General features: G+C 43.1%; 1 protein-coding gene across 6 annotated transcripts in view; it reads left to right on the top strand.

Moving 5' to 3' along the window:
* ADAMTS17 (ADAM metallopeptidase with thrombospondin type 1 motif 17) overlaps window positions 1–18,865 on the top strand; it is a 158,382-nt gene that overhangs the window by 122,993 nt on the left and 16,524 nt on the right. For all 6 annotated transcript variants that reach the window (XR_010347587.1, XR_010347586.1, XM_064388946.1 and 3 more), the window contains 2 exons: window positions 10,173–10,377; window positions 14,406–14,558. Coding sequence is in view for 4 of the 6 variants with exons in the window: in XM_064388946.1 (XP_064245016.1) it covers window positions 10,173–10,377; window positions 14,406–14,558 (358 nt within the window). In the remaining 2 variants the exon portion in view is untranslated. The remainder of the gene's footprint in view (window positions 1–10,172; window positions 10,378–14,405; window positions 14,559–18,865) is intronic.

Raw genomic sequence — 18,865 nt, 5'->3', positions numbered from 1 at the left:
GTGGAGATGAAGAAAAGCAACTTCAAAAGTTCTGGCAGTTGTGGGCAGCTTCTGCCTCTACCAGCTGAGAGCAAGGATGGGAGGTTCTGGCCATGTCACAGCCCTGAGACCCACAGTGAGGGATCTCCATGACCCTGAGCCCCTGGGAAGTCTCTTTGGTGCCCTCCCACCATGGCACTGCTGTCTGTCCAGGGCAGTGACAGTGGCTGAGGTTAAATCACTCAAAACCTCCTCAGAAAGGATTACTGTGCTCCTGTATCCAGCCTGTGTTCCTCTGGGGAATTGGGTCCTTAATGTTATTCCAAGGTCTCTGTTCTTCTGAGTGGAGCCAGCAGGCAGGTTATGGACACAGCCTAGCACAGTTCTGCCCAGCTGCAGTCAGCCCTGGCACAGGGACACTCTCGTTGGCCCATTTTTTTCAGAGCAATGACAGCAGACACTGAATGTGCTTAGAACCTGGAAAGGCCACAGAATCCTTGCTGATGATCTGATAGACCACACTCCCTCACTCCCTCCGTGTAGAGTACACTTTCACACTTAACATGCTTTTAACTGGAAACATTTTCAGAAGCACATTCTCTGTGCCTCTGTAGAATTTAAATTTCCACTTGCGTTTGCCCACCCAGACATTAGAAAAGCATGCTTAGCATATTCTCTGACCAAGAACATCTTAAAGAAACCATTCTCTTTCACCATGTCAATGCTTTTTTTATGAGCCCTGAATTTGTTTTAGGGTTTCAAGTAAAATTATTGTAGCATCTTGTTACAATAAGGTCCTTTCCCATTTCCACTCAGACCTAAGCCCTTCACCTGAGTTCAGAAGAAGGAACAATGCTCTCCTTTCTCTAGTAAACCAGCTCTGTTTTGTGCATTCTGAATTGCATTTGCACTTTCACTCAAAATTTAGGAGAATCACCTTTCAGAGTATTTATCTCTAGAGGAGGGTCTTTTGGCCAGCTCAGGACTGGGTCAGAGGACACTCAGTCTCTGTTTCACTTTTGGTTGGGCTGTGTGACTTTAATTCACTGTCCCACACTGTCCCTTTGTTTCCTCTCTCAATCCAGGTATAAGCTAGACTGCAAACTCTTTGGGATGGAGTGAGATCATGTTGTTTAAGTGGAGGAAGAGGCTGTTGCTGTTGAGATTGCAATAAAACTTTTAAAAAATAGTTACCCACATTTATAAAGTGATCAGGAGGAAAAAAGGGTATGTTATTAATAACAGTGTCTTTCTTCCAGCACAATCCCAAAGTGCTTTGTAAATTATATATCCCTTTGAACTTCAGCCACCTCTCAGGAGAGCCAAATAATGTAGGGCAGGGGACAGTACTTTCATGAGGCCAAGGAGAAGATTGGAATTCTCCAACTGCAACCCAGCATCTGAGGAAAACAAAGCAGGATTTAAAACTTGATTGGATACACTGACATGTTTTAAAACTAAACGTCAGAGAAGAGAATTTTCTTGAGGGTTTTGTTGAAACTGGCAAAAATAAAAGAATCTTTCATTCTTTATTATTGTTACTCTTTCACCTTTTAAAAAAATGCCTCTTTTTCTTCCTATTTTATTTTTTATGTTCCTTGACCCTCTTTTTCCATTAAATTCTTTACAGCTTCCTTTCCTGTCCCAACTGCACCCTATTAGCACCTCTTTATTCTAATCCTTTGCCTAGCTCTTTAGATATTTTTTACAAAACCCTGCTGTAACCAGATGGAATCTGGATTCCTGCATGCAGCTCGGATGGGTCGCTTCCAGCACGCCCAGCACCAACCCAAATACAGCCCTGGGGCTGGCACCAGCCTCACAAATCACAGATCCCATCAGCTGTTTTCACTGAAAACACACCTCGGCCAGTGGCCACACACTTCTGCATGCATGGCTGGGGCTGGGGCTGTGAAACTGCTCCCCTCCAACGCAGGAAAAGCATCAAAACCACATGAAATTCCCCAACTGTTGGACTTGTCATGGACTGTGTGCAAACGCTGGTAATTTTTCTCCTCTTTGCTGTAAGAGATTTTAGGAGAGGTTAAGTCCTTTCAGGGGCCTGCTGAATATTTGGTGTTCTTACATGGATGCTGAACAGCAGCATAAATGCCAGAAATCCCTGGCTGCATCTACAGAAAACCACAGGAGACCCTGAGCACTTATTTTCACTGTTTAGGACTTGAAAATATCTCCTGAGCCCAAGGGTTAGTTTTCTGCTACTACCAGCAGCATATCTTAGACTGCTTTCTATAAGCTGAGCTTTTTCCACAGGCTCCTTCCCTCACTGGAAGGCTCTCCTCTGACCTTGCTGTTCATGTGGGTCAGAACCTTTTATTTCCAGCCTAAGTTACTCACTGCCATTTTTCAGCCCTTTTTTTGGGCATCAGCTCTGTTCGTTTTCTTACTGAGTATTTTCCCTCCCTTCCTTTCAGCCTTGGGCTATTTGCCACAGGATCACAACAAACCATTGTATCTCCTCCTTCAATCATTTTTCTGGGCTAAATCCATTACTTTAACTTCTTATTGCTTTTTTCATGGCTGCATCATATTTGTGGCTTACAGTCATTCAAGATGTTTTCCTCCTCATTTATTTCATTGTATGAACCCTACTTTAACACAGAAATGCTTGTTATTGGTCCCTGAGCCCTCAGCCTTGCAGTGTGTGCTGTTTATTTCCATCCTAGTGTTGTTATTGCAGTACTGAAGGTTATTCAGTTCTTCCTGCTTGACATCCTAATCCTCTGAGGCATTGACACTGCTCCTAGGCTTTGTATTGTCAGCATTTTCTTCAATTTTCCAGCAGTTTTCTTCTTTTTTGTGCCAAGGTCATTAATGAGCATACTAAATTAGATCAAATGCAAGACAGACCTTTCAGGAAGCCCACTAGTAACTGATCTAAATTCCTTTCATACCTGATCCTCCTTTGCAGCACTAAAGGTAGATGGTAGGCAGCTCTCATCTCTCTATGGATTACACAATTATATCTATGTTTCCCAGCATGTCACCAGTAAGCATTTCCCATGCAGCAAAAGGAGTTCTTCACCAAACAGATTAAATCTACAACATTTCCTTTGTCTGGAAAACCAGTTATTTTAGTCAGAGAAATGCAGCCAATGAGTTTTGCCTGGAGGAAGCCTATCTTGCATCCTTTTACCACTGTGTCCTTGATTATTTTTGCCCTCCAAATCAGCTCTAAAAGCTGGCACGCTGCTGAGGTCAGCTCTGTGGTTACATGGATCACTTCTTTCTTTCTTCTCTTTCCCTTTCATTTTTCCATCCATGGGCTGGAGTCCAGGACCAGGCTCCCCAAGGGTTCACACACCACAACAATGCCCACTGGGGGAACATGAAGCCAGTTCTAAGAGTCAGTCAAGGCCCCAGTTGGCTCAGCACCTCAAAAACAGGTCCAAAGGCTGGGGAGTGCCAAAATAATGGTGCCCAGTGTGTGATGGTTGATAGTGCCCATTGCTTTGATTCCTGGTCTGATTTAGACTTAAGGTGTGTATCCATGTGCTGACTGAGAGTGCACCCTGCCCTCTAGACCTCACCATGTCCCTGTGACAGTGCTCTGTTTAACAGCCCAGGAATACAGAAATCAGAATAATACAGAAATCAGTCTGTCTCCCTGATTCTGGGCTGTTTGCACCCCATTTCTGTGTGTTCTCATCACAGGTAGATGGGGAACAAAGCAATTTCAGCTTTATCTTGTGAAGTGTTGTCTTGCAAATACTAGAATTTGTGGGGAACAGTATGATGGAAATCTCTTTGAGAATGTCAGTAAATTACTCACAGGGCTGTATAGAAATTGCACTGAACTGGAGGGATGTGGGTGTTTATTAACTGAGGGGGCTGAGCTGGACATTTGATAGCTCCAGATGGGTCAGTCCTTTAATTAATGCAGTTTATCATCCCTAAGATTCAATGCCAGCAGGTTCAAACCCTTGTCTGTGCCTTGTGCTGAGAAACATCTTTGATGTGCATTGGATTTAGTTACATTAAAAAAAAAGAAAAGAAGGAACAGCCGTGGGGAGGGTTTCATTTTAGCCTGGAAATCTGGCATCAATAGTAATGTTAGCACCCTCTGATCCAAGGAGGCACCACGTAAGAGCTCATTTTGAAGTACTTCCCAAAGCTGGAGTTGGGATCTCCAGAATCAGCTTGAGCTTAATGAATTTGCCAGGACTGGCTGGAGGGGCTGGAGCAGGGAATGCTGCGCTCTGGTGGCAGCTCCTCAGGGCACTGCCTGCAGCAGGGCTCCCGTGGGCCTTGCAGGAGCAAAAGCCAAAATTCTGCAGACCAGAAAACCTGGGACTGTCCTGGGCACCTTTGTGAGGGGTGGCTGATGTCTTGCTGTGGGCACATCTGGGGCCCAGGTCAGTTGGTGGTGATGCCTATCAACCAAAAGGAGACAAAAAATCCTGTGCTCCAGGTTGTAGGCAGGTCATCAAGTACCAATCAGTGGCTAATTAGCCACTGAAAGACAATTTGTATCTTGTATCTTCCAGCAAATCCAGCAACTCAACTCAATGGAGTAATTCTGGCAGAGAAGGTTGGGGAACAGACAGTATAGAATGAAAAGTGCTCTTTGGCTACTGCTAAATGCATTTACATCAAACAATCCAAGATGATTTGCTGGAGCAGGAGTTAATTTGGCATTATTTTCCACATGGAGTCATGAGACAGGTTCCTTAGGTTTGGTGTAAACACCCAGGCTGGCTTCCATCACGTTCTTTCCCAGTGCAATGTTTGACTCACCAACCTTGTGGTTGACCATTGCCTTGCTTTAAAATGTTACATGATCTGTGCTGCTTTGTTTTGAAGCTCTTCAGGCCAAGTGCAGTTCCAACCCACAGAAAAGGATTAGCAGGATAATCTAGCAAAATATTTAATTGTGAAATCCATTCCTCCTGCTGCCTGCTGTAATGATCTTCACAGTTTACATCGTGTGCTGGGAGCTGAGAAGGCACTGCCTTCCTGGAAGGGCAGGGAATGGAGCTGGAAACCAGTTGCCCCATTAAAGCTACACCTGCCATGGAGGTGGGTAGGGAAAACTCACTGCAGAGGAGCTCTGAGAGTGCTGAAATTCTGTCCCTTGGTGCCAGCCAGCGGGACACCTCCTCACACGGAGTCCTCCAAAACTGAGATCTGCTCGTCTGGGGGAGGAGGAGAGGAAATACAATGGCTTCCATCTGAAAAAAAAGAACTTCCCAAAGTATATGTAAATTATAAAACATTGTTCCATGGCTGATCTTATTGGAGGGAAATTGAAAAAAAAAAAAAAGCTGTCAAAATGATAATCACTAAAGAAAAAAAAAAACCTGTGTGAGTGAAAGTTGGCAAATCTGTTAGCAGAATGACTACTGTACTGGAAAATTACTGAGCACTGTTTATAAAGGCAATCAGACAGGAATGTTAGTCTTGGAGTCCTACTTTCAACATCAGCAGCTGTATTATTCTACTAGATTCCTTGTACTTTTCTCAAAAAAAAAAAGGAAAAAAAAGGCAGGCAAGCCTTCTAGTGACTGGGTGTGGCACAACCTGTTCCCAAAAGACAAGATTCACCTGGTTGTTTTGAGCCCAGTGCAGCAGAGAGGTGGTGGAGAGCTTCAGGAGTGTGTGGGGAGAGGACAGTCCAGTAGCAGGGTGTCTGTGTGTTTCATGGAAACACAATTCCATTTGTAAAGAGACTTTTCTTCTACACAGTCGAGCATGAGCTTGGTTTGACAGCTGTAAGCAAAGTATATCTGTCAGTTCCACATGACTGATTCTCAGAAATCTTTTCCACTTCTTCTCGCTAAAATTATCCAATGTAAAATCCTGGCCCTGCTGAAAGTTGGTCTGACTTTTGCCTTAATCAGTAGAGCCACAGTTACCTCCAGGTGCCTCAGAAAACTAAGAGTGACTTTGACATGATTTTGTATCACAAACTGATGCTAAAGACAAGCAGTGCTAACTGGGCATGGACTTATCCTCACCTGTGCATTAAACCAAAAGGTTTCCAATAAAATCTAATAGAAATAGAACCCTCACATTACAGCACTTTTGGATATGTTTCTGTCACGTGGCTTTTTCAGACATATTTTGTAGGAAGTTTCCTCTGATGCTTACTCAGCAGTAGCACAGGATATAAACTGGTTGTAGGTAAGAGCCAGCTCTAAAAAACCAGGTTTAAAAACAAAAAAAATGTGTTATTACAAACATGTCTTTGGTCATATCAGGCTATTACTGTGAAAGCAGGGAAATAAATGTCACGGTAGCATTGGGAAGGCAACAAAAGCGCCTTGTAGGTAGTGAGGGGATGGGTGAACAGGCATGGGTGTGTAGTTAGTGGAAGAGAACACACTTTCTGCAGGGCTCAGGGCAGAAACAACCAGGGGAAATGTAATGAGTTGCAATATTTACCCCAGAAGATGTAATGGCTTTATGTTATAAGAGGCAGCAAATCTCTGAAAAGTGACCTCATGTCTTTTGGTTGCTCTCTCTCACCCCCATCCTTCAGCCTTGATCCATTGATCTTCCTAACATTTTTTTCCCAAATCTTTAGCTCCAAGCCCTCATTTGCAGCCATTCATCTCCCCTGGGTTTATATACATTGTGCTGCAGGCAATTTTTTTTCTTAGAAAATGTGGGAGTCTTAGGCAAGCAGGTAGAGTAGATAATTCAAGGTTAAAAACTAATCCAAACCATAGAAAGATCAAATGATGAACTCAATCTCCAAAAGATATTTCAAGTTTGCTCCAGGGGCCTGCCAGAAGAGTGTTGCCAAAGCAGATTAGAAGAAGAACTCCCAATTCCTCAGAAGAGATACTGAGAGGTCAGAGGTTGAGGAAGACTCAGAAGACAAAGATTTAGAGCAGCCCTCTCAGATTGCATGTCCTGCCCATCCCAGCTTTTTGAAGCTTTTGAAAATCACACCCTTCTGGGCATATTTTAGCTGGAAAGACAGCCACTGACTGAGGTAAAATCTCTGCTTAAAAACTCATCACTTTCTTCCTGAATCTAACCACCAGCAGGGATCACTTAGCTCTTGAATCTTCTGTAGAGGTAAGATTACAAAAAATAATAATACCAGGGATGAAGGCATCCCTGTGGCTGTGAGAAAAACGAGTGTGCTTGTCACGTAAATCAGTGTTTGCTGGCAAAGTGAGAAGCTCTCCTGGGACCCCAGCTGGAGCACTCCCCTGGTCCCACAGAAGATAGGTTATAACCTGGGAGGGAAAGACCAAGCTGAAAAGAACTCTGGTGTCAAGCAATCCCTAAGATCAGCTTACAGGCTTAAAGTGTAACTGGAAGCCAAATGCTGTATGTGATATACACAGGGCTTAGTGTACAGCAATTAATTGGCTTAGTTAATAATACAGCCAGCCTGGGGTTTGGAGTTAGAACACTGGAGTTATTTTTGACATTGTCATAAGAAAAGTACCTACCCTTTTTTAAAGAAAATCACCCTCTAAGTAGGTCTTGTTGTTAAACAAACTCAGGTGTGTTCAGAAGATGTAATGACAGTGTAGAGACAAAAATCTACCTGCTGCAATTTAATAGTTACCATAATGTGATACTATTTGCACATCACCTTTTTCTCCCCTGTGTGTATATTACTTGCAGATAGTAATTCTGCTAACATCTTTTGCAAATTCCTTCCAAAAATTTGAAAGTGGCAGGAATTTTCATCTTTAATCACTTTATCCATATATCCTTTGTCTTTCCACGTTGGTTGTGAACATTGTTGAAATATAGCTGCAGTGTTCCTGTGTGTCACAGGCACTAAAACAATATTCTCAGCTGCCTTTGAAGGAAAATTTGGGGGAACTGTGGGGGTTTAGGGCACTGCCAGGACTCTAGGTAGGACTCACCTTTACTTGTTTGCCTGATTGTTTTTACAAGTCATTGATTCAAGCATAGATTTCACTGAGAGGATGAAGTTTAGTGGTCAAAGTGATCATCCCCTTGGTGTTTTTGAAAATAACCTACTTCACATATTCATATTATTTAGACATTTAATATTACTTGTCTCCTGGATATGAAACTAAAACCACCACTTTAGAAGAGCCTTTAATTTCTAAGTATTTTGATGGTCACAGGCAGGACAGAGTAGACTGTGAGGTTTCAGAGATCCCTTACAGCATTGCCCCACCTGGTTGGTATAACCACAGGGTTGGGATCAGGAGTGGATGTAGTGGATGGTGGCTGAAGATCTTTCCAAGGGATAAACTGGAGATTGTTTTCACCACAGACACATGTTTGTTTTGGTACCCTGGGTTCCAGCTCGTTCCCTTTGCAATCATTCTTCTCATGATGATGGTAATACTTGTTTTTTCTGTGCTAATTTTCTAGTTGCACTCTGTCACATCTTTGCTGGTACTGACTAGAGACCAGCAAACAGGGTGGAAACAGGTGATTTCTCCCCTGCAAAAGAGAAAGTTTGCAAGTTTGTTTGCAAAACAAACAAAAAACAATTAGAAAGGAATTGTCCTTCCTAAAGGGAAAACCATAACCTTTCTTCTTAAGGCATCTTGGAAATAGTTGGCATGCTGTGTGCTGCCCATCCTAAGTGCAAGCTCACAGCCAGCCTCTGCCAAGAATGTATTTTTATCTTTCTCCTTTGCTTTCAGCCCCTTTCCCTTTTTCTTCTGCCATGAGCTGTAGATCACAGTGAGAGCACAGTGCTGAAGTGAATATTAGCTGAGTGGAGCCTGGGCAGAGCCCTTTCCCAGCCTTGTGACTCACACTCAGCTCATAAAGCACAGCCATTTCTGCCCCTCCAGCCTTTGTCAGGGGGTTCCTTCCCCCAGGTGGATAATTCCCTCAGGTTTGCTCCAACAGGGCAGATCCCAGCTGATACCAAGGAGGCCTGGCTATTAATTTTCATCAACACTGATTTCTGCACTTCAGGGCTATTTTTGTCAGTCTTTCAGCCCTAGTATTCAATTTCCCAGCTGACATTTTCCCATTCCATAGGAGAAATACCAAGCCCTGGGCCACGGAGATGCACCAAAACTGCAGTCTGGAGAAACAGGTTTGGTGTCTCAGCAGCTGTTTTAGCCAACAGAAATTCACAGATGTGTCAGTCAACTGCTTTAATGCACAGGAACATTTGAGCAGAGTCCTGTTCCACAAAAGACAGGTGGCCAGGCTGCCCAGTCCTGCTCAAACCAAATGGCTTCTGCCTGCCCTGTCAGCACAGTCCTCAGTGCTGTCACGCCAGTCATGGCATTCACAAATTAATTCATGACAATTGCAGCAGGTGAAGATGTTTCTACAAATGGTGCTGAGCTGATTTTCCCCCCTTCAGGAATGGGAAAATGGCAAACAGTTTTTTAATTCATTTCAGAGAAGTAGCACACAACACTTTCAAAAGAAATATGGTAAAGAAGTTGCTCTACCTAGATTACAGGAGTCTCCAGCAGAATGAAATAGTATTTCTCAGATTTTTGAGAAGTCTTGTTTGGGCCACTACCATAATAGACAGCCCAGGACTGGGTGACAAGTAAAAGATTCATGGTGTAAGGATACAGATCTGGATGACAGTGCTGAATAACAGGCCAGAAGGTCAATTGCCTGGTGAGAAAGGCATGGGAGCCTTCTGGTGCTCAGTGTCTGCAGTTATTGCTCCAGTCCCTCACTCCACCCAGGAATGCCTGTAATTACAGAGAACATGCTCTCACTGACAGATTGCAGGAAGCTAAAGATCGATGCTGCTTTTCTTTTAGAAAAAAATGCCCTCCCCTCCATCCCTCCTCCTTCAGATCCTTCTTAAACATTTTATTCACTGCCTTGTAGCCCCACTGTGGTGCTTCCAGCACTTGCTGGAGTCAGTGGAAGACAGAGCGAGGAGGATTCCTCCTTTCTCTTGCAAGGAATGGTCTTGCAGGATGGTCTGCAGACAAGTCTGTCTCTATCTGAGAGAAAAAACCAGCTCCACTGCAGAGAGTGGGGTTAAAGGGAGTGATGCAGAGTTTGGGGTTTTGCCTGATATGGAGTCAGGAGGGAATATTCCCCTGCATACTGACACTGCTGCTTTACACACTTCAGCTCCCAGAGGGGATCAGTGAGCTCAGGGTGACAACAGCACAGCACCATCAAAGCACCCACAGACCCAGGAAGAGCTGCCCATTTCTCACTGGCTTTAAGTGAAGCATAAAGTTTTATTCCAACAGTTTGCTAACATTTTTCCTCTGGCTCCTTCCCAGGTGGGTGACTGGCCACTGGAGTCCCTGCTCTGCCACGTGTGAGAAGGGTGTGCAGCACCGGGAGGTCACTTGTGTTTATCAGCTGCAGAACGGCACCTACGTCAACACCAGGGACCTCTACTGCCTGGGCAGCAAACCAGCCACGCTGCAGAGCTGTGAGGGAAGGGACTGCCTGTCCATCTGGGAGGCATCAGAGTGGTCCAAGGTAGGAACTTCACTCCAGAAAGGAGCCAGACTGCTCAGAGCTCTGGATACACTGGCCTTTATCCATGCTTCTCATGGTCAGCATCCTCACAGCACTGGAGTACTCTCATCTGTTGAGATGAGCAGTGAGGAGCTCAGATTTGGTTTCCAGACCAGATGAGTTAACAAGGCAGGGTTTAGATATGCTCTACTGACTGTATCTTTCCAGCTGAAAATTCTGACCAAGAAGAAAAAATGTTTCACTGACCTGAGGCCAGAAGTGCAGTAACCCAGGGCTTCTGGCTCCATTTAAATGTGGTGTGAAGAAATACCAGGCTTATCAGGCATCTGCATGTTACAGAAAATGGGCAGGCTTTGGGCCCTATCCAGCCTTCTTTGGTGTAATTCCAGGTAGAAGAAAAAGCTGATTATATTTTGTGTAAAAGATGCATCTCAGAGTAGCTGCAGAATTAATAATTTTTTCCCAAGTGTTATGAATGCATTTCTGATGTAAATAATGGGAGAGCTATACAGTTACCCTGTATTTTGTTTAGCAGCAGAGTGGTCTGGGAGTGTGCCTGCAGTTCATGACCAGCACTCAGCCAGTACAGGGCATCTTTGCTGTACCCTGTGCGCAGCAGTCCTTACAGGATGCCCATGTTCACTTTGATATTGTTTGCTGGGCTCACCTGAGTGATGAGCTCCTTTCACCCTGGCTGCAGGGTTCCAGCTCATACCAGCCTCATTCCAGCCTGGCTGTCCAGCACCAGCCCTTCCTGTGGGAAGGATTCCTCATTATTCACCTCTGGAACAGGGAGTTCCTGTTTAAAACATTGTCAAAGAGCTTTTGCTAGATATTATTGTTAGAAATGTGCTTAAAAGTCACAAAGCTTAGGACAGAAGGGATCCTGAGGAGCAGTGCCTCCTCACAAACACAATGGGATTTATTGTGCACCTCCTGGACAGGAAATCTTAGTTTGGCAAGAGAGGTGATGGTTAAGTGAGAGCAGTGTTCCCTTTCAGTGGGGTGCTGGATCCTTCACTGGTGCATGAGATTCGTGTTCTTTCTGAATTCTTTTGTTACAAAAGACGTGCACAAACACACCAAGGTTTTAGTAAGTTGTCTGGTAGGTCTTTTGTGTGTTGTAGACATTCCCCTTTCAGATGATGCCCTCTTTATTTCTTATAGCTAAACCAGCTGAACTGTTTATAGCTGAGATTAGGGTCCAATTTCTACCTGGTTTACATGTGGATTTTTTACTTGAGTCTTTTGTTAACAATCCCAGGTACTTCTGTCTCCCTTTTATGGAATAGAGTAAGTCAAGTTACAGATCACTGGAAATCTTCCATATCCATGACCATGTAATTCCTTTACAAATACATAGCATTTTTAGATATTTTTTTCAATAGCAGGTTTACTTTTCCTTTGATACATTTATTTACTTTTGTTGGGTCTTTAACTGTGCACTTGTGATTTAAAATTTGTTATTCTGGCCCATTTCTGCTGTTATGAAGCTCAGTTGACTTCAGCACACATTTGATGCTCTGCCTGTGTGAATTCTTCTCACACCTAGTACTTTCTTCAGTGGTAATCACTTTATTCCTTAGCATTCTAATCTGATGTTGAGGAATAAATATCACTGAAATTGTATCATTTTATAAATCTATTTTCTGATCTATTTTTTTAACTTCTTGTTCATGCAACACAGTTGACTGCACTGATGTCTGGTCCCTGGTCAAAAATGTGTGTTTTCACAGCAAATTCCAATGTAATCTTCATCATGGAAAAAATTGAGTTCCCCTTGTGTTGCCAAACACTTGAGATTGTTTTGGACAAAGTACTGCTCAACCCATTTTTAATGATAAAAATAGAGGCTGTCAGGAGAAGGTGAATGTTTCTACTGTTAGAGAACTAGAGTGGAAAAAAATATGGATTTCCTTCAGATAAAGGAGTTGTGTCTTAACTGCAAAGTTGTGTTGCTCCTTTGCAAAGCCTCATGGGATCTGACAAAGTAATTTGTCAATAAAATAAGACTTAATGATCTTGAGTGGACACACAGAAACTGTGTCATTAATTTGTGGACTCTTTGTAAAATCTATGTATTAAGAAATTCTTCATGAAAACAGATGACTTGAGGAAAGGAAAAAAACCCTCTTAAAGAGGGTGATTTATATGTGACCACCAAAGATCTGTTGGAAACCTTCTTGCTCATGCTGTTTTGTCTAGGAAAGGATATGCAGTATTAATCTGTGAATGACTTAAAAGCTGTGGGAAGAACAAACAGTTGGTGCTTTCCCAGACTTGCTTGTAAAACCCACCTAGAGATTTCTCCTACTGTGAAAAATACTCCCACTTCAGCTTGATTTACTTTGAGTAAATTGGACCATTCCAAAGATTTTTATACATTGAGCTTTGTAGTTTGAGAGGAGCGAGTGCAACCCTGAGGAGTCCACCCTGGGGCCTGAGGAAAATGATAGATAATTTGGGAAAGTCTACCCAACTTGGGGCAAATTCATGGATTTGAGGTACCATTTAGGGAGCTCCAGCCTGGGATCTCTAGCAAGCCTTGCTCTCTGAGCAGTCCAGCAAAGCATTTTGTGGAATTCTGCAAAGCTGGGAGGAATTCACCCCCCTGTCTTAGCAGAACTATAGATTGTGCTCCTTACAAAGATGTTACATCCGTAAGGGGTCACGCCGTGAGCAGCACACAGTAAATTAAGTGGAAGGTTTCCCAGATTTTCAAGAAGTCACTTTGTAGTGCTGTGAAGTATTTAAAGGCATGTCTGTTTGCTTGCCAGCTCATAAACGCTTGTCATTCATGTCCTTAACAAGGCCAGCAGGTCAGAACTGCCTGGATTGTGTTTTTAAGACAGTTAGACAGGCATGCTGAGATTTGTCCATTTGATGTAATTTATATCAAGCTGATGCTTGTTTCCAGCATAGACCCCCTGGATGGAGAAGCTTCTTGGAACACGTTCAAAAGACCTCACAGAATATCTCATATCTGCACTATTTATTCAGTGTCAAATCAACTGTCTTTTCCCTGCTGGCCCCCTGAAGGGGAGAACTTGACATGCCAGAGGAGGTTAGTTTTTATCTCTGCTGGTACATAGATCATTACTCCACCCACCTGTCCCCAGTGGCTCTGCAAGGCAATTTCTCACTCTTAACCACTGCAGTGGCATGAGAATGAGGAGCAGGCACACTGGCTGTGCTCAGGGGTAGTGACAAGGGCTCAGGTGACTGTGACAGCAGGTGCTCTGTTACCAAACTGGTTATTGAAAACAGAAATTTGGGTTCAGTTCGTGCCAGTGTCCTTTTCCCACCTCATACAGCCAAGAAAATGAAGAAAAATTCTTCATTAAACAAGAATTTCCAGCCATTGGCAAAGATAGCAAATGAGTGACCAGATATCCCTGCTCTTTAGAGGCTAATCCCATAGAGCCCAGGCACAAAAACATTGTGGATCATTTGTGCTCACCCAGTAAATGTTTGTTAGAGTTTTCCAGAGTTAGGATAGTGATGGCAAATCAAAATGTGAACGTGATGTGTGTGTTTCACATGAGAAGGTGTGAGAATTGTGACTTTGCCATGATATGCACAAACTGTACTACAGAAACGTGTTTATAACAGTGGTCTCACGCTGCTGTGATTTAAAATTACATTTCACACCACCATTTATCACCCTTGATGTGGTCCACGATACATCAAGGGATGTGGCAGTTCTGTGTAGTGAATCTCAGTGTGTTCTTCAGTATGAATGAGGAGTTCTTCAACACGAGATTTAGTGGCACCAATTTTAGCAAAAAGCCAGCTGACATTTTTCAAAGAAGGTTGATTTTCAGAATTGCCATTTTTCATAAGTAAAATATTTCACAAGCAGTCCAAATTACTCATGAGTGGCTTAGATTATTGTAATAAAACCTTATGGATTATCATTTTCCTCAGTGTTCATAACCCCAGCTTTTCCTCTGAGCTGTGTTACCAACATAAAAGCCATCATTTCTAAGCACCATGTAACAAAAAACCAAACCCCTGTTTTTTTGCAGTGCTCAGCAGACTGTGGCAGGGGAATTCAGAAAAGAACAGTGACGTGCACAAACTCCCAAGGGAAATGTGATGCAGCCACCAGGCCGAGAGACGAGGAGGAGTGCGAGGATCACACAGGCTGCTACGAGTGGAAAACGGGAGACTGGTCCAAGGTAACAGCAAACAGCTCGTGCTGTTTTCTTTCTGAGAGCAAAGATATGCAGGGTGCTGAGCTCCTGTCTGCTGTCTGCATTCATTTGCAGTTTAAATATTTAGGAAGCAAAGGTTTAAGTGGTTTTCAGGGTAGTCTGGGATCTACACTCGTTGTCCAGTCCTAGGCTCATTCCAGCCACCCGAAATGAAAGAAAGGGTTGAGTTTAAAGACAGAGCTAAAACCTCAGTCCCTTCCTCAGGGACTTACCTTCACTTAGGCCTGTCTGAACTTTGTTTCTCCAGTGACATCAGTGGAATTAGTTCCTGAATGCTGTGGATTAAACCAGATCAGAGTGTGCTCTGTATTTGCATTCTGATCTTAAAGTAATATGAGGTTTTGCTTGGGAAGGAGGCCTGGCAGTGTGAGAAACTCAGCCCTTGCCAGTGTTGTTCAGAAAGCATCCTTTACATTACTGACTTTGTGTTTGCATAAAGGACTAAAAATTGCCAGCAATATTATATTCCAGTTTGGTTTTATCTTATCTGTCTAACTGTGCTGTTCTTTAAACAGAAAACCTACTTTCTGTTCTGGAATGTACGGCATGTGCAGAAACCACTGGGATACAGTAGTTGCACTTTGCTTTCCAAAAACCCAAACTCCAGCAAGCAAAATCCAGTGAAGCAGAGGCCCAGGATGGGCAAATTGGCTTATCTGTGATTGCTTTTTTTTTTCAGGAATTGCAGTTATGTATATACTCTGTCATAGATACACGAATTTAGTGGTGTCAGTGCTGGAGAATGCAGGAAGAACCTGCCACATACAGAGTGTCTGTATTTATGCTGAGCCAGGAATTTATGTCACAAGATGTTTACAGTATTGAACATTATTTTATTCATAACCTGGCACTCAGAGTCCATGCAAGCTGGCCAAAACAAACAGTCCCCATGTGTTAACAGGTGAAATAACTTTATTTATTTATTTATTTATTTATTTATTTATTTATTTATTTATTTGTGGAACACTAAAACATTTTGGCATGCAAATGGACCCAGGTTCTCTTGATAGGGAGGAATATGAAATAATTGTGTATTCACAGATTACGTGGATTGAAAGTTCAGTGTTGTGTGAACAGTTCCAATCTGATAAAGATGTTGGCTCACTGCTGGGAGGACTGCAGTCTTACATGGGTCACAGTAAACAGTGTTGTTTGATGGATTTAATGTCTGCATGTGAGCAGGGCAGGATCAGTGCAAAATCACTTGTTATTTGTGATTCTTAACTCAGGATCAGGATCATCCCTGTGCAGGAGGGCACAAAAGCTTGTGTGCTGCATATATGGCCTGCTTCTGTCTGCAGGGAGCTTGTGCCAGTGCTCTGCTTCCCAGGAATTTCACCCTGTGTGAGTCCAGCAGGATGTTCTTGGACTTAGATTTGGTTTGTAAGGAGCATTTCAAATTCTAGACACATTGGTTAATTCTGACCGGACACTTAGGTCACACAATTAGATTCTTGTTCTCTGAGTAGAGGGGTAGAGCTTGCTAGAAAAGGGTAGGTACAGTTCCTAGAAGAAAATGTATTGTTCCAGAAACCCAAACAGCTGAAATCTTTAAAGTGGAATTCAGTTCTTCACAATTCCTGAGTGAAGGATTTTCATCATGAGGATCCAGAAGCTTCAATACAGGGCTTGGATTTAGGAGAGGAGTCTTTACAGCTATCAGTAGCTCTGGCTTAAAACAGTTCCTCCTTTAAGGACAAGCACAAAGTCTGTAGCCATTAGCTTATAGTGGACTCTTTAAAATTCATCCTTCCAGGGCAAAATTCCACTGTAAAACATTTGTTCCCAGCCCTGTAAAAGTCACTGTGAGAGAGCTTTGCTGACTAAGATGGAAACTTTTTCTGTTAATACAAATTGATCTCAGAACAAGCAGCAACTTTGTGCAATTAATGTGTTGTGCGTTTGTTGCTTATTGTTGAGAACCATCAGGGAAGCATGATTTAACTAACTGTGGTAATTATCACAGATTAAAATAATGGCCCTTTATGCTTTATGTGCAAACAGCTTGCCTGGTGACTTGGCCACTTAATTTCCCAAACCAATACCCTCTTTGAAGATGCTGGGAAGTCGTGCAAGAGAGAGGGAAAACCTCATTTAAAAAGTCAAGTCCAGATACAACTTGTGAATAGAGCAGGCTGTTTGGGTGGTATGACAGAGTGTTATTTTTGTGTTAGTAGTGGCAGTATTTGTAGAATACACAGACTCTGTGCATAAGGAGCTCCCAGCAGCAGTAAAACCTCCACACCTACCCCAGGCAAATTGAAGTTCTCATCTCTCATGTAGAAGAGGTGAGGGCTGGAGATGAGGCCTTGCTGGTCTGAGACCTGCACCCACCAGCCAAACCTCATCCACTGACCTTAGCAACAGCTCTGTAGCCATTATCCATGCCTGAAAGAAGAGGGATTTTATCCCATTTTCTGTCAGGTTTATTTGCAGCTGGTCCTTGCTGTGTCCTGTAGCTTTTGGAAAGCATTTGGAGCTAATTGTCATGTTTGTATATTCTTAATATATTTGCAGCATGTTTCAAGTGTTGCACAAGAAACTGATATATCTGGTTCACTTTGCAAAGACATAAGGCCAAGTTTGTAAAGTTATTTTAAATGCTCTGAGTTTGCTTTTGTTAGCCCAGTGCTTGAGATTAACAGACTGTACTGGAATTCCAAAGACAGAGAGTTGCTCTGTTACCACTGCTACTAAACTTGCAGTTTCTCTACACTGCTGCCACTTCTCTTTTAAACCCATTATCTTAAAGGGATATAAGCACTATTTTTTGCATTTAACTCAGCATGAGTGATACAAGTTTCATAACTAAACTGTTCCTGGCCCCAGAGTCTTCAAACCTAGTAGAAACATGAATTGCACAATGCAAGACCCACTGAAGGTGTTAACCTGAAATCCTTATTTTATTTTTGCCTGGATTCTTCAGAATTGCAATTCATTATATCATCCTTTTTTGTACATGATGCAATATACAAAAGGGAGTCCAAGCCATCTCCCATTCAGTCGTTTCTTCCAAGAGGAAATTCCACATCCAGTTTGCATTCAGTTAAAGAAACAAACATCTCATACACTCGTTCTGCTTTGAAATAGTTCCTCCTTGTTTGAAATCTGAGCTGTTAAATGTTCTAGCACCTGAAGCATTTTTACATTTTTGTTGTAGTTGTGCTGGTCAGAGGAACAAACACAGGTTGCTCAGTTTCCCAACACTTGCCTCAGACTCCCAGACTGCTGAAAATGTGCCTTTTGATGCTTTAGCAAGACAGTAGTCCATTCTTTCGTGGTGAATTATATTTTTGCTGACAAACTTTACATCGAGGATTACATTCCTGCAAGAACAGTGTGTCTTTATGTGTGTGGCTCTCTGGGGAGCTGAGAGGACACACAGCCCAGCTCCACACCATTCCCTGCCCCAGGCTGTGCTGGAAGGGGCTGCTGCAGGACTTGGATTTGGCACTGGAGTCACTGGAAACGTGTCCCAGATGATGCAGGGAGCTGGAGGTGTTGGCAAATTGTGGTGGTGACACAGATCTTGTGCTTGAAGGTGAGCAGCACCAGGGGCTGCTTTTTAGCCACTCAAGGCTGTCCCACATCCTCAGCTCTCTCCCCTTCTGCTCCAGCAGTGATGTGGCAGGAAAAGATGGCTCAGGGGAGACTTTTTGCTCTCCCCAACCACCTCAAAGCAGGTTGTGTTGAGATGAGGGTCAGGCTCTTCTCCCAGACAACCAGAGATAGCAAAGGGAGGTTCCAGTTGGATATTAGGAAAATGTTCATCACTGAAAGAGTGGTTAAGCACTGGAACAGGCTCTCCAGGGAAGTGGTGGAGTCCCCATCCCTGGAGGTGCTCAGAAACCAAGCAGATGTGGCACTCAGTGCTAGGGTTTGGTGGGCAAGGTGGTGTTTGGTCAGAGGCTGGACTTGACCTTGGAGGTCTTTCCCAAACTTAATAATTCTTTAATTCTTCACAGGCCAAGGCTACATTTTTTGAGTTCCTTTCTTCCAGTTGCCCTTTGGACTCTTCTAAGTTATAATTGAGGAGGCGAGGTTATAGAACAGAAGCAATTCTCCACAAAATTTTTATGGATTTTTCTTTATTTCCAGTTTTATTTAATTGTTTCTCTATTTCACATGCCTCAAATTCTGTCCTGACTAAAGTTCTGTATTTGGATCCAATAGCACAGAATGGTTCAGGACTCCCAGTTTCATTTTTTGACTATTCTCCATTTCACTGGTGTTGTATCAGGAAAGGTGGAATTACAAGCCAGACACACAAG

This window comes from Passer domesticus, chromosome 14, assembly GCF_036417665.1.
Source record: "Passer domesticus isolate bPasDom1 chromosome 14, bPasDom1.hap1, whole genome shotgun sequence".
NCBI classification, from domain to species: Eukaryota; Metazoa; Chordata; class Aves; order Passeriformes; family Passeridae; genus Passer; species Passer domesticus.
Note: the sequence above shows the minus strand (reverse complement) of the source record. Positions and strands in the feature narration are given on the sequence as shown.